This window comes from Cetorhinus maximus, chromosome 7 (genome assembly GCF_964194155.1).
Source record: "Cetorhinus maximus chromosome 7, sCetMax3.hap1.1, whole genome shotgun sequence".
NCBI classification, from domain to species: Eukaryota; Metazoa; Chordata; class Chondrichthyes; order Lamniformes; family Cetorhinidae; genus Cetorhinus; species Cetorhinus maximus.
This window is the reverse complement of record NC_135885.1, coordinates 40962864-40990353: the sequence shown is the minus strand read 5'-3', so window position 1 is coordinate 40990353 and position 27490 is coordinate 40962864. Positions and strand designations below refer to the sequence as shown.

The following is a 27490-nucleotide window of genomic DNA, read 5'->3' as shown; positions in this document are numbered from 1 at the left end:
AAGAGGGGCATTAAGTACAAAGGCAGGGAAGGTACGCTGAACCTTTATAAAGCTCTGGTTAGCCACAACTAGAGTATTGCGTCCAGTTCTGGTCATCACATTTTAGGAAGGATGTGAGGGTGCAGAGGAAATTTAGCAGTATGATTCCAGGGATGGGGGATTTTAGTTACAAGGTTAGATTGAAGAAGCTAGGCTTGTTCTTCTTGGAGCAAAGGAAATTGAGGGGAGATTTGATGGCGGTGTACAAGATTATGACCAGTTTAGATAGAGGTAGACAAGGAAAAACTTCCCATTCGCTGATGGTACAAGGACTAGAGGACACAGATTTAAAGTTTTGGGAACGAGATGCAGGGGGATTGTGAGGAAGAACATTTTTACGCAGTGAGTAATAATGACCTGGAACTCGCTGTCCACAGGAGTGGCGGAAGCAGAGACTAACCATAACTTGAGAAAGGAAATTGGATGGGCAATTGAAGGAAACAAGCTTGCAGTGCTACAGAGTGAGGCAAAGCGACTGACTGGATTGCTCCAAGGAGAGCCAACACAGACTCAACCGACAGAATGGCCTCCTTCTGCGATGTAAATGCCTCTACGACGTCACCACTATTATTTGTGGATCTGTCATTAGCCTGGCAAAGAACTGTTTGGTGGATAATAAAGTACAATACAATGAATATACATAGACTAGTTATAATAATGGCAGATAACAAAAGGAAGTGGAGCTACAAACCCTGTCTGTGTGTTAAATAAATAGAACGAAATGTCTTTCCATTCACACTGGTTTCACATGACAGCAGACCAATAAACTTATATGTGGGTTTGGGAATAACGAATCCTCGTTTGTTGTCCCACATAACCTCCTTTCCATCAATGATAAAGGATAAGAAGTTCTAAAAGTAAAAGACAGAAGTTATGTCATTATAGTGAATTATCTCAGGGCGAGAAGATATTGATATGAGCATTTCTATGGTAAAGGACAAATTGACTAAAATATTACCTCAAATTTCATTAATTGTTGGGAAATCAAAAGCAATAATTTCAAACAATACACCATATTTTTAGCAAGCCTATTTAAATAACTGTCATGCCTTTCAATTTACGGACGCCGACTAATACAACATGGAATTTATCCACAGTGAGTGTAGGCATTCTGAGTAAAGCTATTCAGCATTCAGAAATCACACATAGGGCAAAGATTTATCTGAAGAGAGCTTTTGTGTAACATTTTCCCCTGGTCTCTTCCATCTCAGTTTGTTCTTCCTAATATAACCTTACAAAATGTTTACTTGATTTTACAGAAGATTAACGTTTTAATTATGGTCTAGATTTTTGAAATATATTAAAGTACAATGATATAATTGAGACATAAATTAGCAAAAAAAACCAAAATTGTTATTATATTTGAGTATGGTACGTATTAAATGTACTGGCATTGTAATCCTATTCCCTGTCAAACTGTTGTGTCTTTTATTGTTTGCTATAGAACCAGTTCAATTCCATCAGTGGATCAAAAACTGCTGCTCAATTTTTTTGTAAAAAGTACAAATGTGCCTTTTTAATTCATATTTTTCTGTGAATTGTTTTAAGTCATTTCATATTGAATCTAATTTCCCTATGCTTTCATCTTTTCTCCTTCCATGTTAATAAATGCTATGCACTATTTCTTTATCCAGCTAAATTTTCAATTCCCATGGAGGAGAATTTTCCCCATATCAGGCGGGGAGTGAGGGAGCGGGTGCCGCCATTTTGCGCAGTCGGGCCAATTAAGGCCCACCCAATGTGTTTTGTGATTCCTGGGGATGGCGGGAATGGGCAGGCGCAGGCGGAACGGCAATTGCTGCCGGGTCCAATGGCTGTGACCGATGCATTGAGCATCATGGCTGAGTGCCAAGCTTCCTCCATGGAGAGATTGGCGACTCTCATGGAGAGGCAGCTCCAGGAACAGGATCAGGTGTTCCTGGGGTTGTGCTTGGACCTGCACGCCCTCACAGGGGCATTGACCTCGTCTGGTCAGTGCCCGTGTGGGCGGTGGTTTGGCCACCAGGTATCCCACCTCGGTGCCCATCCATCTACGTTGAGCAGGGTGGGCCAAATGGACCTCACATCGGCGGTGCAGCTGCCTGTCATCTCTGCTGGCACCTCTCAGGGCGCCACGGATGAGGGCGACAGCTTCTCCGCCCCTCTGCCAGTGACCACGGTACCCAATGAGGCTGCAACGACTGGGGGGATGCCAGCTGTGGAGCTGGCAGCTCCCTCCCAGGCGGGTCCATCACAGGCTGGACGGGCCAGAGGATGTCCGCCAAGGTTATCGAGGCCAACAGGACATCAGAGAGAGCAGGCTGTCTCAGATGCCACTGCCGGCGATGGGGCACCACAAAGCCGTAGCACTTGCAAACGAAAGTTGAAGGCATCTTAGGCACACCCCGGGTTCATCACCGGTGCTTTTCTGTTGGCACCACCCCACTCCCTCAAGAGTTGTATCGAGTTTTGTATGAATGCAACACCATTTTATTTCTGTTATGTGAAAAGACGTTGGTTACAGTATTAAATTTACGTCATCTCAAATGGCTGTGGGTGCCTCTATTTTTGGGAAGGTGCCTGGATTCCTGAGATTTGATGAGTAATTTGTGTGTCTTTTAGATTTATTCACGGCGCCCATCGCCAATCCTCCTATCCAGACAGATGAGGTCTCCCGGATGGAGGATACATGCCAGGCTTGTGTTCCAGATCCATATGTGCTGTGCTAGCTAAAGGTTCCTTGGATTAGAGCGTCCTGGGTGTCCCTGCCTCCCTGGAGCATGCCCGGGTCAGCCTGTGCCCCCTCATCATTTCCCTGTGCATGCTCATCCTCAAACTCACTGCTGGACTCATCATGCTCAGCTCCAGCCACTCCATCTACATCTTCTTTGTCCACGCGTCCCCCCTTTGCAGAGCTAGATTGTAAAGAGCACAGCATGCAACCACTACAAGTGACACTTGATCTGGGGGGTACTGGAGTGCGCCCCCGGAACGGTCCAGGCATCTGAAGCGCATTTTGAGAAGACCGATGGCTCTCTCCACCACAGCCCTTGTGGAGGCGTGACTTCTATTATACCGCTGCTCAGCTTCTGTTCTTGGATGGCAGAGAGGTGTCATGAGCCACCTTCTGAGGGGATAGCCCTTGTCTCCCAACAGCCAACCATCCAGCCGGGCTGGAGCACTGAAGAGCCCCAGCTTCTGGTGTTTCTCACGCGTCGGTGCAGACTCGATGGGCCGAAGGGCCTCTTCTGCACTGTGATTCTGTGATCTAGGAGTGTCTGAGGATGCAGGCGTCGTGGGAGCTGCCTGGGTACCTTGCACAGACTTGCAGGATCTGCATCCTGTGATCACATACCATCTGCACATTTATGGAGTGGAAGCCCTTCCTGTTGACAAAGGCACCAGGCTCACCTGCTGGCGCTTTGATGGCCACATGTGTACAGTCTATAGCACCCTGGACGTGGGGGAAGCCAGCAATGGCCGTGAAGCCTCTGGCTCGCTCTGTCGGGCTGGCCTCGTCCCAGCGGTAGTGGATGAAGGTCAGTGCACGCCTGAACAGAGCGTTTGTCACCTACTTGACACAAGCGTGGACAGCTGATTAGGAGACACCGCAAAGATCACCCACTGAGCCCTGGAAAGAGCTGGAGGCATAGATTGTTGAGAGCAGCTGTGACCTTTAGAGAGACGGGCATGGGGTGTCCACCCATACAGTTAGCTGAGATCCCTGGACCAATCATCTGACAGATAGTGTTGACTGTCCCCTTGACAGACGGAGCCTCCTTTGGCACTGCACCTCCGACATATTGAGGTAGGTGCTTCACGCTCTGTATACCCTGGCAGCAGGATAGTGGCGTCTTCTGTAGCCCCTTGGGCCTTGGACTACCTCTTGGCCCTGCACCCCTTGTGCCTCCGCCTGTCCTCCCAAAGGTGGCTCCCCTGGAGGCTGAATGTGCACCTCTGGCCTCCTCCCCCTTCCAGCCTTTCCTTCCTCCTCCGATGAGGTGCCTCCAGTGGAGAGATCACCTCCCATTCCCAGGCTCAGGGAGGCTTGCTGAAACCGACAGGCCCCAAAACAAATTCTCACTGAAAAGTGCTGACCTGAAGGTAATGAGTGCAGTCCAAGCAGCTGCTATGTGTTTGAGACTTCTCCACCTCATACACGCAACTTTCAATAACTTCTGAGCACGAACTGTTAAATGTCTGGATTCGCAAAAACAATGATCCCTCTTTCCCGCCCATGGATGAGGGTCATTAAAGTTTCGGATAGCCACAAGCCCGTTGCGCTCATAAGACGAGGCGAATATCGCACAGGCGCCTTAAAATCCAGGACAATTGGAGCCTCAAGTACCCTAATTGACCCGGTAATTATTGGCGGCCGCGCAACAGACATCATCAAACGCCCGCCCAACGAAATATCGCAATGGCGCTCAGTGACATCAGGACGCGTGCCCGACGTCACCGCTCGTTATTTTACATGTCAGCATGCAGGTCCCGCCCCCTGCACACCAACAGAAAAATTCTTCCCATGGGTTCACCCTGATAAAGGTGTAAAGGTTGATATATCATCAAGTCACTTTCTTCATCAGAGGATTGAAACTGCAGAGTATTTCTCAATCCACAATAGTCTCTGAATATACTGAAAAAATGTAGTTATTTGTAACCTCTCTTCACTGAGAGGCAAGCTATGTCCAAAGTGATCAACGTGATCTTGACTTTTCCTTGTGTGATTGTACGTTCAATTGCCATTGACAGGAATCAAAACTTAAGTTAGCATTTTGAGAGTTGATATTTTGTTTTATTTAAATCAGCATAGTGTGTATTAAACATGATTTTTTAACATGATTTATAACATATAACAAACCCGTCTGAATTCTAAGTTATGTTATAACTAATTACTTCAACACTGAATGCATTAGAATATTATTTTTTAAATAGCCAATATTTAAATTAAGGGATTTTTAGGTTACATCTTTCTTAGCAAAATTCTGCTAAATAGCTTTCTCCCCTGTACACTGAAATCTAAGCACAATGTTAATTCATTCTACATTGAACCAGTTTGTCAGGGGACTGATAGAAAGATACACTTATAAGAAGACTTGTTGGGCCTCACTTTGGTGATAAGCAGCTGTGGGACCTGGTAAACCTCATAACATGAGCTCTTGCTGGCTACAGTCATTCAGCACACCATACCTTCTCCCACAAAGCAATCTTTATATCTATACTCTATGCAGCTGACCTATCAATAAAATGCTCAGGTGAGGGCTTTCTGATGCCTTGGTCAGTCCCTTCTATTTTTTAAAATTCATTTTTACTCGATGTGGGTGTTGCTGGCCAGGCCGCATTTATTACCCATCCCTAGTTGCCCTTGAGAAGGTGGTGGTGAGCTGCCTTCTCGAACCGCTGCAGTCCATGTGGTGTGGGGTACACCCACAGTGCTGTTCGGAAGGGAGTTCCAGGATTTTGACCCAGCGACATTGAAGGAACAGCGATATATTTCCAAGTCAGGGTGGTGAGTGACTTGGAGGGGAACTTCCAGGTGGTGGTGTTCCCATCAATCTGCTGCCCTTGTCTTTCTAGATGGTAGTGGTCGTGGGTTTGGAAGGTGCTGTCGAAGGAGCCTTGGTGAGTTTCTACAGTGCATCTTGTAGATGGTACACACTGCTGCTACTGTTCGTCGGTGGTGGAAAGAGTGAACATTTGTGGAAGGGGTGCCAATCAAGCGGGCTACTTTGTCCTGGATGTGTTAAGCTTCTTGAGTGTTGTCGGAGCTGCATTCATCCAGGCAAGTGGAGAGTATTCCATCACACTCCTGACTTGTGCCTTGAAGATGGTGGACAGGCTTTGGGGAGTCAGGAGGTGAGTTCCTCACCGCAGGATTCCTAGCCTCTGACCTGCTCTTGTAGCCACAGTATTTATGTGGCTAGTCCAGTTCAGTTTCTGGTCAATGGTAACCCACCAGGATGTTGATAGTGGGGGATTCAGCAATGGTAATGCCATTGAATGTCAAAAGGCAATGGTTAGATTCTCTTTTGTTGGAGATGATCATTGCCTGACACTTGTGTGGCGCAAATGTTACTTGCCACTTGTCAGCCCAAGCCTGGATATTGTCCAGGTCATGCTGCATTTGGACATGGATTGCTTCAGTGTCTGAGTCATCGTGAATGGTGCTGTACGTTGTGCAACCATCAGCAAACATCCACACTTCTGACCTTATGATGGAAGGAAGGTCATTGATGAAGCAACTGAAGATGGTTGGGCCGAGGACACTGCCCTGAAGAACTCCCTCAGGGATGTTCTAGAATTGAGATGACTGACCTCCCATAACCACAATTATCTTCCTTTGTGCTGGGTCTGACTCCAGCCAGCGGAGATTTTTCCCCCTGATTCCCATTGACTCCATTTTTGCTAGGGCTTTGTTATGGAATGCTAAACTACAGTAACTACTTTATCTCAAGGAGAAGAAAATATATAGTCATCCCAGTTCTATTAACTGAGCAGGGATTGGCATTTAAGTTAGTGATTGAAACGTTTACATCACAGAGAATTCCACCCTCTCAGCGGAAAGCAGTTTCATTGTGGTGAGTGGCTCTCTTGGGAAGAAAGGGGCAAAAAAAATAGAAAATAAAGCAAGTCCCATAGAACAGACTTTGCCAACTAAGTGCTTTGATGCAAAAGGAAACAACAATATAAGACAAACGTAATTGCATAGACGTTTCTCCTGTAAAGTGTTCTACAGGGTGGGACAGGAGGGATGCCTCGAGTAGGATGCAATAAATGTGACTATGGGCCTATCTCACTGACTTCCTGTCAACACAGGATACAGACCTACTGTCTCTGCTTTGTGCTGCCAAACTTGGGTACTTTATGGAAACTCCTGCTTGCGGATTATACTGCTCAATGGGAAATATTTTCATCCTATTACCCAGGCTAGAACATATCCTTTGAAAATATATATGTGTATATGTATACTTAGGCCTACAAAAAAATGAAATGTAATGTACTTCCAAACACTTTAAGATTACTGCAGTTTAAGTTCCTTACAGAGTAAATTATAATTATTCTTGGACCACAATAAATCCGGCAAACCTTGTATTTCAAGTTTGCTTCAAATAATAATTGTGCGGAAATTAATCAAACTGAATAAGTTAGAAATTTTTTAAGTTACTGATATGTATAAACATTTTTCACACAACATTATTTAATATGGCCAGGACTAAGTAAAGATCAAAAATCTTTCAATTTTTATGGATATATGTGAATTTCTTTATTTCAAATTTATATTCATTTCATTTTTCCTTTCTATTTGCTTAATCATTTTTCTTTTCTTATATTCCTAATTTTTCTTCTGGTATTCTTACCTGCTTACTTTACTCATTGTAAAGATGTTTGCCTACACAACAGCAGTACTACATTTAAGAACAATTCACTGTATGAGAAGCATTTCAAGCTATTTGAAGGATGTGATAAGATACTATGTAAATTCAAATTCTTTTACTTCAAATTTCTTAATCTGATGTCTTACTTTCTTCAACATTTCCTGTGTTCATTAAATTCAGGTGGCAGTAAAAACAATTGAGTTAGGCCCTAACAGGAGCAGGTGCTGAGAAAGGGACAGAAGGTGTGAGAAAAAGTGGCAGGAATATTCATTAAATGTTCATTGCATGCAGTCCTGATCCCTTCTTAAGATGTTACACTGCATAATAAGCTCTGTCTCTGCACTCTCCTACTTTCGCCCCATCTTCTATGATATGATTCTGCTTGTAGCCACCACAGATGAATGAAACACAGAATCTTTTGCCGCCAGTACAACACTCAAATCAGTGACATCAGCCAAGCACAGCAGAGGAATCATAGGTCAAAGTTAGTGGACATATAAAGACAAAATTGCAAAAACAACAGTAGAAATTTGGGATTAATAGGAATGGAGGATGGGAGGAACATTTCTAAACAATTGACTGAGAAAAAAGCTTAGAGCTACAGTTACTCAAAGTGTCCTATGTTCAACCCAATGCCATACTTATAGGGCAGAATTTTACGAGTTGGTGAGTGGGGGTGGGGCCCGCTCGCCGACGCGTAAAATGACACGCAGTGACATCAGGGGGGACTCCCGACGTCACCGCGCTCGATTTAAATTTTCAGGAAGGCGGGAGCGCAGCAAAATCAGCTGCACGCCCGCTGACCTGTCAATGGCCAATTGAGGCCATTGACAGGGTCAATAAAGTAATTAAAGGACCTGCCCGTCCAACTTTAAGGTTGGCGGGTAGGCCAGGAGCCCCGGCAGAAACTAGAAAAAACATGAAACCTCATCCACGGGCAGAATGAGGTTTCACGTAGGCTTTAAAAAATTTTAATGAAGATTTTGTAAAAATTATGGACATGTCCCAACTCACGTGACTTTGTCACATGAAAGGTCATGTAAGGGAGATTTTTTTTTTCTATTTTTAATATTTTTGAAGGTAGAGGCAATCTCCCTGAGGCAGCACTTAGCCTCAGGGAGATGAGTGCGCTCTTTTGTGCGCATGCGCAAAAGAGCGCACTCTCGATTTTAGGAATCCCCCAAGCATAGCGTTTTCCTGTGGATGTCACGCTGGGCGGGCCTTAATTGGCCTGCCCACGTTAAAAAGCGCCGCGCCTCCGATCGGGGGCGCCGATCAGAAGCGCACCCGTATGCGCCCGCCCATCAACTTCCCCATCAACGGGGGGAAAATTCAGCCCATAATTTCTGGCAATTAACTGTGACAAACAGTTTCACGAGATAAGCCCATCTGTCTATAAGTGCAAACACTGCAGGTACCCACAGCTGCTTAAAGCTACAAAACCCTCTAATGAGGAAGTGTGATGACCAACACACACCACCTAGACTTTTACCAAAATCACTTCTTAAATCTTGGAGGGAACATACACAACAGCAAAATTAAAAATTTTGATTAAGCTGAAAAAGTTAAGTAAAAGCGATAGGGAAAAAAAACTTTTTCACACAACATGTGGTTAGGGTCCAGAATGCACTGCCTGACAGTGTGGTGGAGACAGGTTCAATCAAGGCATTCAAATAGGAATGAGACAGTATTTGAAAAGGAACAATGTGCAGGGTTACAGGGAGAAAGCAGGAGAATGGCACGAAGTAAAGTTCAGACAGTTGGTGCCGACATCTTGGGCTGAATGGCCTCCTTCTGCGCAGTGACAATTCTGTGATTCTGTGATAATCAGGGACTACTAATAAAAGTCATATACATTTCTTGCACAAGTTATATCTTAAAGATTCCTCAAACAGTACACAGATTGCATATGCATTTTAAAAGTTGCAAAGGCAAAACAGTACTCAAAAAATTAAATAATCAACCAAAAGCAGCATCTGAGTTTTGAATTGAATAGAAATTGGTAGACCAGCATGATTAGTGTATAAAGCCGAAATCAACCAACTGAATGACCGAAATGTTTTACTATTTTCAGCTTTTTTCATAACTATTACTAAGATTTGTTTACAATCTGCTTTACAGCAAATTGTACACTTCCTCTGAACTCTTCAAATGCCAAGCGGTTTAATTAGTTTAATAAATAACCTATCATTATCAGCATCAGTTACAATGGATTCAGAAAAAAACTCATGAAATATATGCTTGAAGTGGCGATGTGCTACTAGTTGTTAGCAATCTACATAAATACCCTATCCAACCTACCATTTTCAAAGTGACAGTGAGGTCTGGGGCTGTGACCCTGCATGGAATAATTAGCCTCTTTCCTTCCGTCATATACACAACTTTGGGAACGTCTGTGTGTTGCTCTACAAACGGTCTGTGTTTGTCTGAAACAAAATCAACATTTTTATTCAGTGGAAATGTAAGAAAAAGATTTTATGGTGCAGAAAGTTGCCAACCCAAAGACATGCTTCCAAAGGCATATCAGAATAAAAGCTGAAGTTTGCATGTGTCAGTGTTTTTCACTAAAAATGGCAGTTGTCTTTAAACCTGCCCACATCTGCAACATAATCATTTTTCAGATAAATAAATCTTTAAGTAGAAGAACATCATTAAGGTAGTTTCTCAAGTATATCAGAAACTTCACAGATTTTCTCTATTCTTGCCATGGTTGTGAATCTCAGTGGCACAGACACTCCTGCATCACTGGTGTCAATAATCCACTCACTTTGAAAGTATCCAATAGGTATCAAGGTTCATTTGCACTACGGTTTAAAATGAAACATGTGCCAGGAACAGAGCACAACGCCATTGTTGGATGAATGCTGTGATAGGGCATATACATGGCGCAATTCCAATGGGACTATCTGGGCAGAATTTCACGGTGCCTTGCCTGCAAACCCACGGGTGGCCTTCCAGCTGCCTTCCCACCCGGCCCCCACCTGTCTGCAATTTTAAGTTGGGTGGGCGAGGCCTGGTGGCCTGCCCACCTTCACACCAATTATTATCAATTCTAAGGCTTGCAGGAGGAGTTCAGGGATGGGGAGGGGAAGCTCAGCAGATCACCCTCCTCGGGCCATGGATGGGAAGGGTAGGGGAGCACTTCCCACCACCCTCACCCCCAGCCCCACCCCCTCCCCCTCTCCCCCCAAGCTCTGCCCCCCATGGGTGCTCCCTCCCAACCTAGCTTCTCCACCCAGACCTCTAAACCGCTCTCCCCACTTCCTCCAGGCCTCACCACCTTGTGAGACTCCCTGCACTTACCTGGACCTGGACTCCGGGACTTAGAATCTGGGGTTTCCATGGCCATTGCTGCTGCTGCTGGGACTTTCATCTCCAGCCAACTGACACTCTTGGGAGCATTAAATAGCTGGGGGGCTGCTGTGATCGGTGGGCATGGGTTCCCCGCCAACTCTTCAGGTAGCTGGCTGTAAAACCTCACCACCTGAAAATTCTTGCCCTTTGTTCCCTTATAACAGCAGTAATCTTACAACTGCTCTGCTAATTGTAACTGGCTTCTATTGGAATATTATTAGGTTTTCAGAAGTGAACCAACCAGATACAGTCCTACAATTCAGTTATTCTGGGTGGACAGCCTAAATGCAGCAACCATAATCTGCCTTATCTCTTAGGATGCAGCAAATGTTACTTACAGCAATCTGAGGATATTAGCCCTGAATTATACTGTGGGTCAAAATTGCTGTCAAGTAAGAAAAAAAACTCTGTGCAACATTTCCTGCAGGCTTGTACAGAACTTTGCTCATTGGCATACCTACAAGTTTAAGGATCACCTGGGAACTTTCAGCCAAACATTCAGCATCTCTGGCTTTCTACTCTGCTCCCTTCCAACTTCAAAAGCCTCCTTTAAATTATGCTCTTTGATACTTTTCCCCTTTATGCCTCCACTTCCATTGAATGTCCGTTTGCCAACAGCAGCCTTTTAAGTTGTCTGGGATACCTCTTTGTGCATACTAAATTCTCCAACAGCATAAGTTGTTCTTAATCGGTTTCATACAGCAGCTTTACATGCAAGTTATATGTAAAGCCAAGATTATTTTTCAGCAAGGCAAAAACTGCTGTTTAATTGGATTATGATTATTTTCATAATTCTCAGCCAAACTAGGATCGCCTCACCACACAATTGTGGCAATTTAGCCATGGAATGGCCATACTGTTCAAAACTACAGCTTAGCCCAATGTTTCTCGCTCAGTGGATTCAACGGTTCACATCTAATCAGACAATTCCCAAATTTGCCTGACAGACTTATTCCCAAGCTGTTTTAGTGTAAAGCAGTTCTATTGTCTGTGATCCCACACAAAGAAAAAATGCCAAAAGGAGAAAGATACCCTGAGAACCACTTCATTAGATGAAAGGCTGGATTTGTTTTCTTTTCATTTGAAGAAAGTTGTATTCTTAAGATATTTTTTCAAAAAATTTGTTACATAATACACGCCCTCAACAACTATTATCAGGGAGAAAAAAATAATTACTCCCTTGTGGACTATTCAAAAATGGCTCGAAATGAAGAAAAGAGCTACTTCCATGCGTAAAGATTATTGATTGCCACATGCTTTCCTGAGATTCACCATCTTATTGTGGAGATTATGAGAAGTATTAGGAAAAGATGCTGGGTAATGCTCCATGCAGACATAGTGTCACCAGCAACTGAAGCTCTGGGACTGCTACATACTTTGACATCAATGCCATCGCTGCTGAGAACTGGAGCCAGAAGAGATAGCCATACATAACGAGTACAGTAAGATCCTGAAATTCAGCCATATGTAGTTTTCTTTTAAATTAAGACTCCTTACAAAATTAAAAACATGAAATTCAAGATATTTTATACAGAGAGAAGTAATTCTAATTTTCACAAAGTAAAAATGCTTAGAAGCAATGAAATGAAATGTGTGCCATTATCTTTCTTTCAGGTTTATTTTGAAGTTTCATATAGAATAGCTTAAATTCAAATAACTTGCAAATTAGGGGTTTCAGCAAGGTCCTATTTTTGACCCTGAACTACTGACCTCAAACAGGAAAGCAGCAGAGGTGTTGCAATTGGCCTCCACACTCCTGCATTCTGGTAAAACCAATCAGGGTTTCCTTCATCATTGCTATCCAATGATATCTGCTAGAAATACATGTGGGGGACAATGGATGAAGGTAGGGCTGGGTTTAACTATGCTATTTCCTGTGGTTAAAGTTAATAACACAATACTATTCAGTGTATTGCTCTCGGAAAGCTTCTATATCCTGGAAGGTAATTATCCAACTATACAATACCACCTTGCATTTATACAGCACCTTTCAGATAGGAAAATGGTCAAAAATGCTGCACATGAGCTTAATAAGCCAAAAATTGACACGGGTTTGATCAAAGAGGTAAGTTTTAAGGATTGTCTTGAAGGAAGAGAAAAATGGAGAGACAGATAAGTTTAGGGAGGGAATTCAGGGTTTTGGCTTAGATGGCTAAAGACATTGCTGCAATGGTGGGAGGAGGTGTTTGGGAGATGCAGAAGAGACCTGAGCTAAAGTAATGTACAGTTCTTGGACGGTTATAGGGATGGAAGAGATTACAGAGATAGAGCGGGATTAGGCCTTAGAAGAATTTGAACTGGAGGATGAGAATATTCAGCATTGGTCCTGATTGTAATTCCCAAAACAGCTTTGTTAAAAATAAAATAAATGGCCCTCCAATTGCTTAAAGCGTTTAATCAGCTATTTAATTGAGCTATTTAAAACCAAGAAAACCCTGAGTTCGATCCTTAGCCTGCACTGAGTTAACTAATCTCCACCAAGGTGCTTATAGGGTGCTACATCTGGCTTCAGTGCCACTGAATTAAGGAGGGGAATAATGGTAAGGATTACTGCTCCTGATCACATTCGAGCAGACCTGATGGAAGTAAAAATGAATGGACATCAAGTGAAGGCAGGATCAGGCATGGTTGAGATGCCTTCCACAATCAATAGGACACCAATATTCATTAGCTAGATTCACACATTAATAGTGGACAATTGAACACCAATGGAATCATAGCCCAGCAGGTAGCATTCAGAAAAGGATAGTAAAAAAGTTTAGAAAATAACTAAATTTTTAATTTAAAACAATGGAAACCCCATGCAGGACCCACAGATGATCTAGATCAGATTCAGCACTGTAAAGGAATAAACTTGTTAGCTACATTGATGATTAGGAGAAACCATTTTTTCAGTATGATAGAAACAAAATTGATTGAATATGATCAAAAATAAATTGATCGCAGATTATCAGAGTGCAGTGTTTTTCATTATCTTATTATTAGTAATTGCCCAATGATAAAAGAAAAAAGTAACATTGGCTGATAAGAACAGTAATTCTTAAGGCATGCATTAATACTTCCACATTAAACTGAAGGAACTTTTAGTGTGGTTTGTGTATTTACAAACAATACAAATACAGAATTTGCACTCTAAACCTGGGAAAAAGGCAGATCAGTGGCCCTCATGGAGCTAATTTGGGAAGCTGACTAAACAATGTCCTGCCACAGGAAACAATACAGAACCACTAGTGAATCTAATTCTATCACAATCTGTTTCCCAAGCACTGATATATACTGAAAAGACTGCAAGGGCTCTTTTTAATCAAAATCAGTATACATCAATTAAGTGTCTCACAGGAACCTCGTTAGAAATACTCAGGTGTATTTTCTTTTTGTTTTATTCATTTTCAGGATAGGGTGTTACTGGTTCCTATCTGTCATTGAGAAGGTAGTGGTGGACCACCTTCTTGAGCCACTGAATGCCTTTGAATGAGCGACGCGCCCCCCCCGCCCTGGAAGTCTGCAAGCAACTCTTGGCAAGGCTTGCTTTTTGGACTTCCCACATGGCAGGCAGAATTTAATGCCCCCCCACAACCCCGACCCACAATGGCAAGTTTAGTGGTGGTGTCATTTAATCAGGCAAGACGGTGGCAATAGGGGACCGTGCTGCCTTCCCGTCTTTGTCCCAATTAAGTCCTGGTGGGGAGGCTGATGGAGGGCATTCTGCCCGGCTGTCAATTGAGGCCCACTTAAGGGCCTCATCCCTCTGCTAAGAACCCTTCCAATTGTTCAAATTTTCAGTGAAATGGCTGGGGTTTAGCACCTGTCTGGCTTCAGACCGGCTGCATGGAGGCAGGAACCATGATTTGGAGGTGAGAAAAGTTTAAAAGGTAGGTAAAAATGGTTTTTAAAAGTTTAAAGGGCTTACCCTTTTGTTGTTAAAATTCCATCACAATTTATTGGAGGGGCCAGAATTAAGAAATTAAGAAATAAAGGAGTCCGCAACCTCCTGGCATTACCTAGGCATTGGAGTAGTGAGCACTATTGTTTGGACACCGGTTGAGCACCAGCAAGGATGCAGATGGAAATGGGTTCTACACCCTCAGAGATCGAGGCCATTGGAGATGAGGAGCAACAGCCTGCACAGGATGGCAGAGTGCTGGGTATCAGGAGGCCAGAGGAGAGGGGTGAGGGCCATGAAAGAGAGGGGACACCACTCTGACCACAGAATCTACAGGCAGGAGCAGAGACAACAGTAGGTGACTAAGAACCAGCGGCGAAGGGAACTCCAACTCTCTAGGAAGATGGTCACAGACACTTGTGCCCTCGTCAGCTGTAGACCTCTGTGGTATCTCACAGGCAGCTGCTTCACCCAAGTGACAGATGCCCTCTTCACGGATTCTGGACAACACATCAGATTCACAATGAATGGGGCACCACAGGTTCAGATGGCACTGGATCTAGTGCCACGAGTGGTCAGGTGGTGCCATGAAACACCTTCAGGCCAACGGATATAACCCTGAAGAGTGAGATTTCCCTGCTGCATGATGAGATGGCCTCCACTTGGCACCTTCCAGGAAGAGGACCGCCCTCCTGTCCCTCATGGGTGCCAGGCCTCTGGTTCCCCTGTACCATCTGGGGTCCATGTGGTGCAGTGACAGGCATTGGCACAAACTCACTCCCTTAAGACAAGCAATAGCCACAGTGATGGTTGCCGTGGGTGTTCTGTCTCTATTCATGCCCCCACTAGCTTTAATTGGGTGGGAAACTCACCTCCAGCCCAATTAAGGGCTCAACCCTGGGAAAATTGCAGAGGTCAGATTTCTGGTGGAGACAGGTTTGTGACCCAAAAATATTCCTGTTTCCTGACTCCAGTGGGAAAATCCTGCCCAATGGCCTCAATGGCCTTCTGTGCACTGTAAACTTCTATGCTTGTATGGTCCCACTGTACTCCACATTTTAAACTCCATATTGAATGTTACTAAAAATTTGGTCTAAATCCGACCTGCTTCCTTGCTTCTACCTAGTCATTATTTTTTTAACATTTTATTTCTAACAGAATCAATAAATCATTGAACGTAAAATGTTATAAGCTTAGCAGAAATAAAAAGGATTTTAATAACTGTGATGTTTGTCTTACCTTTGACAAATATATAGAGCGCAGTCTTTCTTTGTCGAGCATTTGAAGATGAGCTATTGCAGTAATAGTATCCTGTGTCTTTAGCCTGAGCTTTGCTTAAAGTCAGGTTACTACAGTAAGGTCTATCGCTGTCCCCACTGTTAAAGTTAATTATATTTATTCTTTCAGTTCCGTTAATTACATGATTTGGCCAGGACCATGATATGTGTGATGATCCCCTGTGGAAATAAAAAGATAAACATTTAATTGAAATAAAATTAAATCACCTTAGAAATATCGTCTGTATACTGAGTCTCAATGTTACCAATTTATTGGCCTGGATATGCAATCAAAAATCAAATCTATGCACATGCTTTCTTCATGTGTTTGACTCACTTGAATAAAAAGAGTGGAAATGTGGGATAAAAACAGCAAATGCTTGAAATATACACCAAGTTAATCAGCATCTATAAATAGAGAAGGCCAACTGACAAACCCATTAGTGTTGTAATACTCTGCTCGTTCACTGCATATAGGAGGAATCTGAGCCAGTCTTTCCTTACATAGGTTTATTCACAAAACCCCAAAAACACAAGCACAGACTCCCTTTTCCTTCCCGTCTCTGAAAACCATTTCTTATACACCCTTAAGAATAACGCCCTAACCTTGGCCCAATTAGTAACAGCTGCTCTCACTTACAACTAGAGCAAGCAACAGGAACGCAAAATGAACAGTTAGGGGCAGTTTAATCCCCTGCAGCCAATGAAAAGAAGTGTGGGAGGTCACACTGGGAGGAGATGGTACTGTAGTGGTAATGATGCTGGATTAGTAATCCAGAGGCCCAGGCTAATACTCTGGGGACAGGAGTTTTAATCTAACCGCAGCTGGTGGAGTATAAATTCAATTACTTATTAAGTCTGGAATATAAAGCTAGTCAAACCGTCATCAATTATTATAAAAATTCATCTGGTTCACTTATGCCCAAGGGAAGGAAATCTGCCATCCTTACCTGGCCTACATGTGATTCCAGACCCGCAGCAATATGTTTGATTTTTAATTGCCCTCTGAAATGGCCCAGTGAGCCACTCAAGAGTAATTGGGGATGGGTAACAAATGCTGGCCTTGCCAGCGATGCCCACATGCCATGAAAGAATAATAAAAACAGCATCCTGGATTGGGCAATGGGCTGGATTTTGTGGAGCCCACTGGACTGGACAAGATGGTGGGCACAGAGAGTTGCATCGGAGGACGTGTGTCAGACCCCTAGCAGTGGCGACACTGTAAGCAATTAAGTCAGTAGCGGGAAGGTAACAAAAGGGGAAACTCATACATTAACAGAAGGAAGCTCATTAATATGCATAATTGCACATAATTTATGTGTAATTTAATCCTCCCTCCCCAATTAAGTGAAATTCACACATGCCTCTCATGCCTTCAGTAACCCACCTAGTGAAAGGTGGTGACTTATGTGGCTTCCATGGCCTGGATTTTTGCTCCCGGGTCGGAAGTGCAGAGTCGGAACATTTCCTGGCTTCACAAGCACAACCTGGGAGAAAATGACTCGGAAGGTCGGGTTTTCATTCCAGGTGACAGGGTTCCTTGGGAGTCAGGCCAGGTGATCCCAGAATGAGTACGGAGGATGTCAGGTGCAGAGGCAAGCTGGGCAGAAGGTCTGCCTCGGTGCACTGGCAGCCTTCCAGCCCTCACCCCTCCTTCACATTCCCCTACACTCACCATGTCCCATCCATGAATAACCCATGCCATCTCATGCCCCCATGGCCCCATGCCTTCCATGAGCACCTATGACCCTCTGCCCACCACTCTTCACCACTCATACACCCCATGGCAACCTATGTCCCCCCTTCACTCCCATGACCCTTTATAGCCCCTATGCCAACACTGCCAACTCATGCCAACCCATGCCCCCTCCCTCCACCATTTGCCTTTGCACCTAGGGAGGCAGTGACGTAGTGGTATTATCACTGATCTAGTAATCCAGAGACCCAGGGTAATGCTCTGGGCACCCGAGTTCAAATCCCACCATGGCAGATGGTGAACTTTGAATTCAATAAAAATCTGGAATTAAAAAAGTCTAATGATGACCATGAAACCATTGTCGATTGTCATAAGAAGCCATCTGGTTCACTTTAGGGAAGGAAATCTACCATCCTTACCTGTTCTGGCCTACACGTGACCCCAGATCCACAGCAATTTGGTTGACTCTTAACTACCCTCTGAAATGGCCTAGCAAGCCACTCAGTTGTATAAATCCACTAAAAAATCTAAAAGGAATTGAACCAGACAGACCACCCAACATCGACCTAGGCAACGGAAACGACAACGGCAAACTCAGCCCTGTGGACCCTGCAAAGTCCTCCTTACTAATATCTGGAGGCTTGTGCCAAAATTTGGAGAGCTACCTCACAGACTAGTCAAGCAACAGTCTGACATAGTCATATCAAGGAAAAATACCTTACAGACAATGTCCCAGACATCACCATCACCATCCCTGGATATGTCCTGTCCCACCGGCAAGGCAGACCCAGCAGAGGTGGAAGCACAGTGGTATACAGTAGTGAGGGAGTTGCCCTGGGAGTCCTCAACATCGACTCTGGATCCCATTAAGTTTCATGGCATCAGGCCAAACATGGGCAAGGAAAACGCCTGCTGATCACCACATACCGCCCCCCACATGCTCAGCTGATGAATCAGTGCTCCTCCATGTTGGACACCACTTGAAGGAAGCACTGAGGGTGGCAAGGGCGCAGAATATGCTCTGGGTGGGGGACTTCAATGTCCATCACCAAGAGTGGCTTGGTAGCACCACCACTGATCAAGCAGGCCGAGTCCTAAAGGACATAGCTACTAGACTGGGTCTGTGGCAGATGGTGAGGGAAGCAACAAGAGGGAAAAACAAAAAAAAAATACTTGACCTCATCCTCACCAACCTGCCTGCCACAGATGCATCTGTCCATGACAATATGGGTAGGAGTGACCGCCACACAGTTGTTGTGGAGACGAAGTCCCACCTTCACATTGAGGATACCCTCCATTGTGTTGTCTGGCACTACCACCGTGTTAAATGGGATAGATTTCGAACAGATCTAGCAACTCAAGACTGGGCAACCACGCGCTGTGGGCCATCAGCAGCAGCAGAACTGCACTCGAACACGATCTGTAACCTCATGGCCTGGCATATCCCCCATTCTACCATTATCACCAAGCCAGGGGGTCAACCCTGGTGCAATGAAAGTGCAGAAGCAACACCAGACATATCTAAAAATGAGGTGTCAATTTGATGAAGCTACAACACAGGATAATGTGCATGCCAATCAGCATAAGCAAGCAAGTGATAGACCAAGCTAAGCGATTTCACACCAACGGATCAGATCTAAGCTCTGCAGTCCTGCCACATCTAGTCATGAATGGTGATGGACAATTAAACAACTCATTGGAGGAGGAGGCTCTGCAAATATCCCCATCCTCGATGATGAGGGATCCCAGCACATCAGGGCAAAAGATAAGGCTGAAGCATTCAGAATAATCTTCAGCCAGAAGTACCAAGTGGATGATCCATCTCGGCCTCCTCCAGTGGTCCCCAGTATCACAGATGCCAGTCTTCAGCTAATTTGATTCATTCCACATGATATCAAAAACCAGCTGAAGACACTGGATACTGCAAATACTAAGGGCCCTGACAACATTCCAGAAATAGTACTGAAGATTTGTGCTCCAGAACATGCCGTGCCCCTAGCCAAGCTGCTTCAGTACAACTACAACACTGGCATCCACCCAGCAATGTGCAAAATTGCCCAGGTATGTTCTGTACACAAAAAGCAGGGCAAATCCAACCTGGCCAATTACTGCCCCATCAGGCTACTCCCCATCATCAGTAAAGTGATAGAAGGGGTCATCAATAGTGCTATCAAGCGGCACTTGCTTAACAATAACCTGTTCACTGACGCTCAGTTTGGGTTCCGCCAGGGCCACTCAGCTCCTGACCTCATTACAGCCTTGGTTCAAACAGGGACAAAAGAGCTGAATTCCAGAGGTGAGGTGAGAGTGACTGCTGTTGACATCAAGGCAGCATTTGACCGAGTTCGGCATCAAGGTCCCCTAGTAAAACTGCAGTCAATGGGAATCGGGCGAAAATTCTCCACTGGTTGGAGTCATACCAACACAAAGGAAGGTGGTTGTGGTTGTTGAAGAGCCACCATCTCAGTTTCAGGACATCATTGCAGGGTATAGTCCTAGGCGCAACCATTTCAGCTGCTTCATCAATGACCTTCCTTCCAATCATAAGGTCAGAAGTGGGGATGTTCTCTGATGATTGCACAATATTCAGCACCTTTGGGCGACTCCTCAGACACTGAAGCAGTCCATGTCCAAATGCAGCAAGACCTGGACAATATCCAGGCTTGGGTTGACAAGTGGCAAGTAACATTGCACAACACAAGTGTCAGGCAATGACCATCTCCAATAAGAGAGAATCTAACCGTTGCCCCTTGGCATTCAATGGCATTACCATCACTGAATCCCCCACTACCAACATCCTGGAGTTTACTATTAATCAGAAACTGAACTGAACTAGCCATATAAATACTGTGGCTACAAAAGCAGGTCAGAGGCTAGGAATCTTGTGGGTGAGTAATTCACCTCCTGACTCCCCAAAGTCTGTCCACCATCTACAAGGCACAAGTCAGGCATGTGATGGAATACTCCCCACTTGCCTGGATGAGTGCAGCTCCAACTCGCCAAGCCTCATTACACAGCACCTTCCAAACCCATGACCACTAACATCTAGAAGGACAAGGGCAGCAGACACATGGGAACACCACAACCTGGAAGTTCCCCTCCAAGCCACTCACCATCTTGGAAATATATCACCATTCCTTCACTGTTGCTGGGTCAAAATCCTGGAACTCCCTCCCTAACAGCATTGTGGGTGTACCTACACCACATGGACTGCAGTGATTCAAGAAGGCAACTCACCACCAGCTTTTCGAGTACAATTATGGATAGGCAATAAATGCTGGCCTAGCCAGCGACGTCCACATCTCATGAATGAATAACAAAAAAAAAACACCTGCCATGTCAAATCACCCAGTATTCACCATGGGCAGATGTCAGGACCCACGCTGAACTTAAATAAAACAAAGTTCCAAATGTCTATTCCAGACTTGATTTTTAAAAATCACTCATTCATAAAACCCATTTACTACATTTACATTCCTTCAGCTACATTATCCCTGATAACAACAAAAATTTCATTCAATTACATAATCCATTATAAAAACAAGCATTGGAATTCATAGTCCCGCTTCAAATAGTCCACAATCACTTGGAGCTGTCAATCAAACTGTGAAATTGCAGACACCCAAATGTGATAATGGACTGATGCGAAATCAGCCATGCAGCACTAATATGGTAATGGTAGTGCTTAGGCTTATGTCAAGAGACTGAATGAAATAGCAAGCAATCATTTTTTAAACAGAACACTTCAGTTTTTTTCAAAGAGTTAAAAGGGCAGGAGATTTAAATGCCTTGACAGCTTGACTGCTCCCTTTTGACAGTTCAGCTTGACACTTTTTGACAGTTGTTTTTGACAGCTCCAATGAGCTCCATAGTTCCAATGAGTTGATGCAATTTTTATGCACATTCATACCTACTTTTAGAAATCCCAAAAGGCATCTTACCTCTCTCAAAGGGCAATTTACCTCTCCCAAAAGGCACCTTACCTCTGCCAAAGAGCTTCTGACCTTCCCTAAAGGTGTCCCAGGACCATATCTAAAGGGGTACCTTATTTTTCCAAAAGGGTGCCCTAGATATCCAAATGAATCACCCTGGCCATCCCAATGAATCCACAAAGTTCAGACCTGCTCCTACCAGGTCCAATTTGCACATGTCGAGTTTCGGACATGTTTCACACCAAAATCACGTATGACTGGAGGCAGCTGCTGATCTCTATGGACAGCGACCTCCACGAAACTTGCAAATGCAAATCCTGTCTCGGGTCCGTTCCTGTCCCCACAAAAACCGGTAGGTGCCATGTCCAGGTATGGGACTTCCGGGTTTGGGCCTCTCCGTCGTGGTGAAAATCCAGGCCCTTGACTCAGTGTGACAGTCCTTTGGACTTCCAGGAGGCTGAGTCACAGGGATCTGGATTGATCTTGGAGGTGATTTCTGCATGTAAGACTTGCTGAGCTGACACTCTGAGGGGGGAACCTTAGGCAGGAAATTCTGAATCCAGAAGTATTGGGTCCAAAATTTAAATTTGTGCAGCGCACAGCTGAGGTGCAAAGGAGCCATCCCTTAAAGTGGCATCACAGATCTGAGTCCCTAAGGGGAGGAGGCTTCCTACAAGGAAAGGGAGGGGTGGTGGCAGCATGGCAATCATCCACCCTGTTGTTGTTCATCCTCGAGCGCTGGAGGGAATGCACCAACTGGACTGTGACATCTCAGATCTCAGTGGAATCCATTGACGCCACAGAACGATCATGTGTGATGGCAAAGGAATCTCCTCCCTGGACTTTGGGACGCCTTTTTGAGCTGGAGCAACAGAAATTCAGATGCTGGAAATTTAAACTGCAGAGTTTTCTTAAAAAGCCTGCAGGACGATTTCTAAATTCTAACACATGGCTGTCTGCCATTTCAATATGGCGTCAGATCCTGCTCAGCCATCAGGTGATCCAGGCCTGTCGACATCAGAGCCTCTCCCTGCCACAGTTCTGCTGTGCTGCCCCATTCCACTCATGTCATGACTTTAGAAAATTGTCTTTTAGTATGGTAAGGAGGCCCGGAAATTAAAATGGCCCTGCTTACCTTTCTTCTGAAAAGGACGCGGAGAGTGGGAGAGACTTCAGTTTGAAAAGGGCACAGAGCGGCAGGGGTTTCAGATTGAAAAGGGCACAGAGTGGCAGGGGTTTCAGATTGAGAAGGGCACAGAGAGATGCAGGGACTTCAGTTTGAAAAGGACGCGGAGAGCAGTAGAGATTTCAGTTTAAAAAGGGTGTGGACTTCGGTTTGGGTGCCTTGCTGGAAGTCGATGCGGAGTGGACCTGAGGGGGGACAGTCAGGAGCTGAGGAGCGCACTGTTTCGCTGTTTCAGCTGCTGTGAGACTGCAGTCCAGGAAAAAGAAAAAAAACAACTGCAACATCACAGGAAGCTAGTAAGTTGATTGGCCGGTAAGTGCTCAGTCTGGGGGACAGTTTGTGAGAAACAAGCTGAGGACAGATGAGTTAAGGTAGATCTATAAATAAAAAGAACTAAAACTTTAAAATAATAAACCAAAATTTGAAAACTTTAAACTTAAAACCAGACAATAAAGATTAAAAAAAGCAATAAAAATAAAGTAATTTAAACAAATATCTAAAACACATACCTTGTAGTTAAGAAGCATATAACCTTTAGTTGTCAGTGGTACTAGCATTTAATAAACACTGTAAATTGTAGCATACATAGGAAGAAAGTAATTAAAGTACATTAACTAAATAACATAAGTTAGAATAGCGGGATAGGTGTTATGTTGCAGCTGTGGGATGTGGGAGCTTTTGGACGCCAAGATGATCATGACAAACACGTCTGCAGGAAGTGTAAGCAGCTTGAGGAGTTCCAGATCAGGATTATTGATCTGGAAGCTGAAATGCAGACTCTATGCAACATAAGGGAGGGGGAGAAATACCTGGATACTTTGTTCCAGGAGACAGTCACACCTCTTAGAAGAGGGTCATCTGTTTTGGTCAGCAGTGAGGGACAGGAGGATGTGGCTGTCGGTGAGGCAGGTAATGGGATCGAGCAGACAGTAGGGGAAGAGACTCAGGCTTTGCAATTGTCAAACAGGTTTGAGGTGCTCACAACCTGTGTGGATGAAAGTGAAGTCTGCAAGGTGGATGAGCTGGCTGGCCATGGCACTGTGGGACAAGCAGGAGGAGCATAAAGGAATGTAGTGGTAGTAGGGGATAGCATAGTGAGGGGGATTGACACTGTTCTCTGCAGCAAAAAGCGAGAGTCCAGATGGCTGTGTTGCCTGCCCGGTGCCAGGGTTCGGGACATCTGCTCAGGGCTGGAGAGGAACTTGCAGTGGGAGGGGGAGGATCCAGTTGCTGTGGTCCATGTAGGTACCAATGACATAGGTAGAACCAGGAAAGAGATCTACAAAGTCAGAATGAGGAGCTGGGTACCAAATTAAGAAGCAGAACCTCAAAGGTAATAATCTCTGGATTATTGCCTGAGCCACGTGCAAATTGGCATAGGGCAAATAAGATTAGAGAGACAAATGTGTGGCTCAAAGGCTGGTGTGGGAGAAGTGGGTTCCAGTTTGTGGGGCACTAGCATTAGTACTGGGGAAGGTGGGGGCTGTACCATTGGATGGGTTTACACCTGAACCATGCTGGGACAAGTGTCCTCGCAAATCGCATAATGAGGGAAGTAGAGAGGGCTTTAAACTAAACAAGAAGGGTGAGGGATCAAGCTTGGATAAAGGTAGCAAGTCAAGGTGTAGAGTCAAGACAGGAGAGCAAAATAGTAATATGAGAAATGAGGGTCAGAGAATGGCAGGAAGGGACAGAGAAAAAACATAAGAATACATCAACAGTCAAGACTAAATGTTAAAAGGTAACAAAAAGTCAAAACTGAAGGCTCTCTATCTGAATGCACGTTGCATTCATAACAAAGTAAATGAATTGATGGCCCACACTGAAGTAAATAATATGATCTGATAGCAATTATGGAGACGTGGCTGCAGGACGACAATGATTGGGTCCTTAATATTGAAGGATACATGACATTCAAGAAGAATAGGAAGCTAGGTAAAGGTGGAGGGGTGATGCTGTTAATCAAAGAGGGCATTGGTGCAATAGTTAGAGATGACCTTGGTTCAGGGGATCAGGATGTAGAATCGGTTTGGGTGGAGATGAGGAATAGCAGGGGAAAAATGTCATTAGTGGGAGCGGTCAACAGGCCCCTAACAGTAGCCACAGTGTAGGTCAAAGTATTCGAGATAAAATATTGTGTGCTTGTGATAGAGGGACAGCAATAATCGTGGGTGATTTTAATCTACACATAAACTGGAAAAATCAGATTGGCAGTAGTAGCCTGGATGAGGAATTCTTAGAATGCTTTCGAGAGAGTTTCTTAGAGCAGCATGTTCTGGAACCAACCAGGTGTAACATGACAGGGTTACTTAATTACCTCAGAGTAAAGGCACCCCTATGTAACAGCAACCACAATATGATTGAATTTTACATTCAGTTTGAAAGGGAGAAGAGTGGGTCCAAGATTAGTATCTCAAATTTAAATAAGGGCAACTATGTGGGGATGAAAGCTGAGCTAGCTAAAATGAACTCGGAAACTAGGCTAGAGGAAAGATCAATACAGAAGCAGTAGCAGACATTTAAGGGGATACTTCAGAGTATTCAGAATTCCTACTATAAAGAAAAATTCTAAGGGGAGGGCCCACCATCTTGGTTAACTAGAGATCTTAAGGAAATCATCAAACTTAAGGATAAAGCATTCAACTCTGCATAGATGAGTTGCAGGACAGATCATTGGACAGAATATAAAGAATGACAGAGAATGATTAAAAGGTTAATCAGGAGAAATAAATTAGATTATGAAAGGAAGCTAGCTAGAAATGTAAAAATGAATAGCAAGAGTTTCTACAGATACTTAAAAAGGAAAAGAGTAAGTACAGTGAGTGTTGGTCCTCTAGAGAGTGTCAGTGGGAAGTTAATAGTAGATAATAAGGAAATGGCAGATGAAATGAACAAATATTTTGCTTGTGTTCACTATAGAGGATACAAAAAACATTCCAGTAATAGCTGCAAATGAGGAGGTGAATGGGAGAAAGGAACTTAGTGAAATTTAAATCACTAGGGAAACGGTACTGAGCAAATTGATGGAGCTGCAGGCTGGCAAGTCTCCAGGTCCCGATGGACTACATTTTAGGGTCTTAAAAGAGATGGCTAATGAGGTAGTCGATGCGCTGGTGTTAATTTTCCAAAATTCACTAGATTCTGGAAAGGGTCCATCAGATTGGAAAGTAGCAAATATAACCCCTCTATTCAAGGGAGGGAGGGCAGAAAACAGGAAACTATAGGCCAGTTAGCTTGATGTCTATTGTGGGGAAGTTATTAGAATCGATCATTAAGGAGATTACAGCTGGGCACTTAAAAGAGCTGAAGGCAATTGGGAAGAGTCAGCACGGTTTTGTGAAAGGAAAATCGTGTTTAACCAATTTATTGGAGCCTTTTGAAGGAGTACATGCGCAGTGGATAAAGGGGAGCCTGTAGACGTACTGTACTTGGATTTCCAGAAGGCATTTGATAAGGTGCCACATCAAAGATTATTATGGAAAATAAAAGCGCATGGTGTCGTGGGTAACATATTAGCATGGATAGAAGATTGGCTGGCTGGCAGAACGCAGAGAGTACGCATAAATGGGTATTTTTCTGATTGGCAGGACGTGATGAGTGGAGTCCCACAGGGGTCTGTACTGGGGCCTCAACTTTTTACAAATTATATCAATGACTTAGATGAGGTGAGTGAAGACATGGTAGCTACATTTGCAGCTGACACAAAGATAGGTAGGAACATATGTTGTGAAGAGGGCATGAGGAGGTCGCAGATGGATGTGGATAGATTGAGTGAGTGTGCAAAGATCAGGCAAATGGAGTTTAATGTGAAGTTGTTCACTTTGGCAGGAAGAACAAAAAAGCAGAGTACTACTTAAATCAAGAATAATTCTGAGGTGCAGAGGATTCTAGGTGTTCTAGTACATGAGTCACAAAAAGTTAGTATGCAGGTACAGCAAGTAATTAAGAAGGCTAATGGAATTCTATCCCTTATTACGAGAGGGATTGAACAGTTATTTGCTTCAGTTATACAGGGCATTGGTGAGACCACACCTCGAATGCTGTGTGCAGTTTTGGTCTCCTTATTTAAGGAAGGATGTAAATGCATTGGAGGCAGTTCAAAGAAGTTTTACTAGATTGATACCTGGAATGAGTGGGCTGTCTTATGAGGAAAGGTTGGACAGACTTGTTTCCACTGGAGTTTAGAAGAGTGAAGGGTGATTTGATTGAAGTATACAAGACCCTGAATGGCCTTGACCAGATAGATGTCAAAAGGATGTTTCCTCTTGTGGGTAAGTCCAGAACTAGGGGGCACTGTTTTAAAATTAGGGATCACCCTTTTAGGACAGAGATGAGGAGAATTATTTTCTCTCAGAGGGTTGTGCGACTTTGGAATTCTCTGCCTCAGAAGGTGGTGGAGGCGGGGTCATTGAATAATTTTAAGGCAGAAGTAGAGAGATTCTTGTTAGTCAAGGGAATCAAAGGTTATCGGGGTTAGATAGGAATGTGGAAATCGGAACACAAGAAGATCAGCCATGATCTTATTGAATAGCAGAGCAGGCTCGAGGGGCCAAATGGTCTACTCCTGTTACCATTTCTTATGTTCTTATGTTCCCAGGTTAAAATTGGGTCTGTTGTGTATTCCCAGCATTTCTATTTTGATTACTTTTTATTTGTACATATACAGCAAGCACCCAAGGAAATATAACTAGAAGAATTTGAGTTCTTGTATTTTTCATATTTACAACCATTTTTCTTTGGTTAAAAATTATTTGTAATGCAGACCAAT

General features: G+C 44.0%; 1 protein-coding gene across 2 annotated transcripts in view; it reads right to left on the bottom strand.

Annotated features, from left to right (window-relative positions):
• Nucleotides 1-27490, bottom strand: part of flt1 (fms related receptor tyrosine kinase 1) — a 248293-nt gene that overhangs the window by 169531 nt on the left and 51272 nt on the right. For both annotated transcript variants that reach the window (XM_078545377.1, XM_078545376.1), the window contains exons 3-5: nucleotides 15871-16088; nucleotides 9696-9820; nucleotides 731-890 (exon numbers count right to left, since the gene is read on the bottom strand). In XM_078545377.1, coding sequence (XP_078401503.1) covers nucleotides 731-890; nucleotides 9696-9820; nucleotides 15871-16088 — 503 coding nt within the window. The remainder of the gene's footprint in view (nucleotides 1-730; nucleotides 891-9695; nucleotides 9821-15870; nucleotides 16089-27490) is intronic.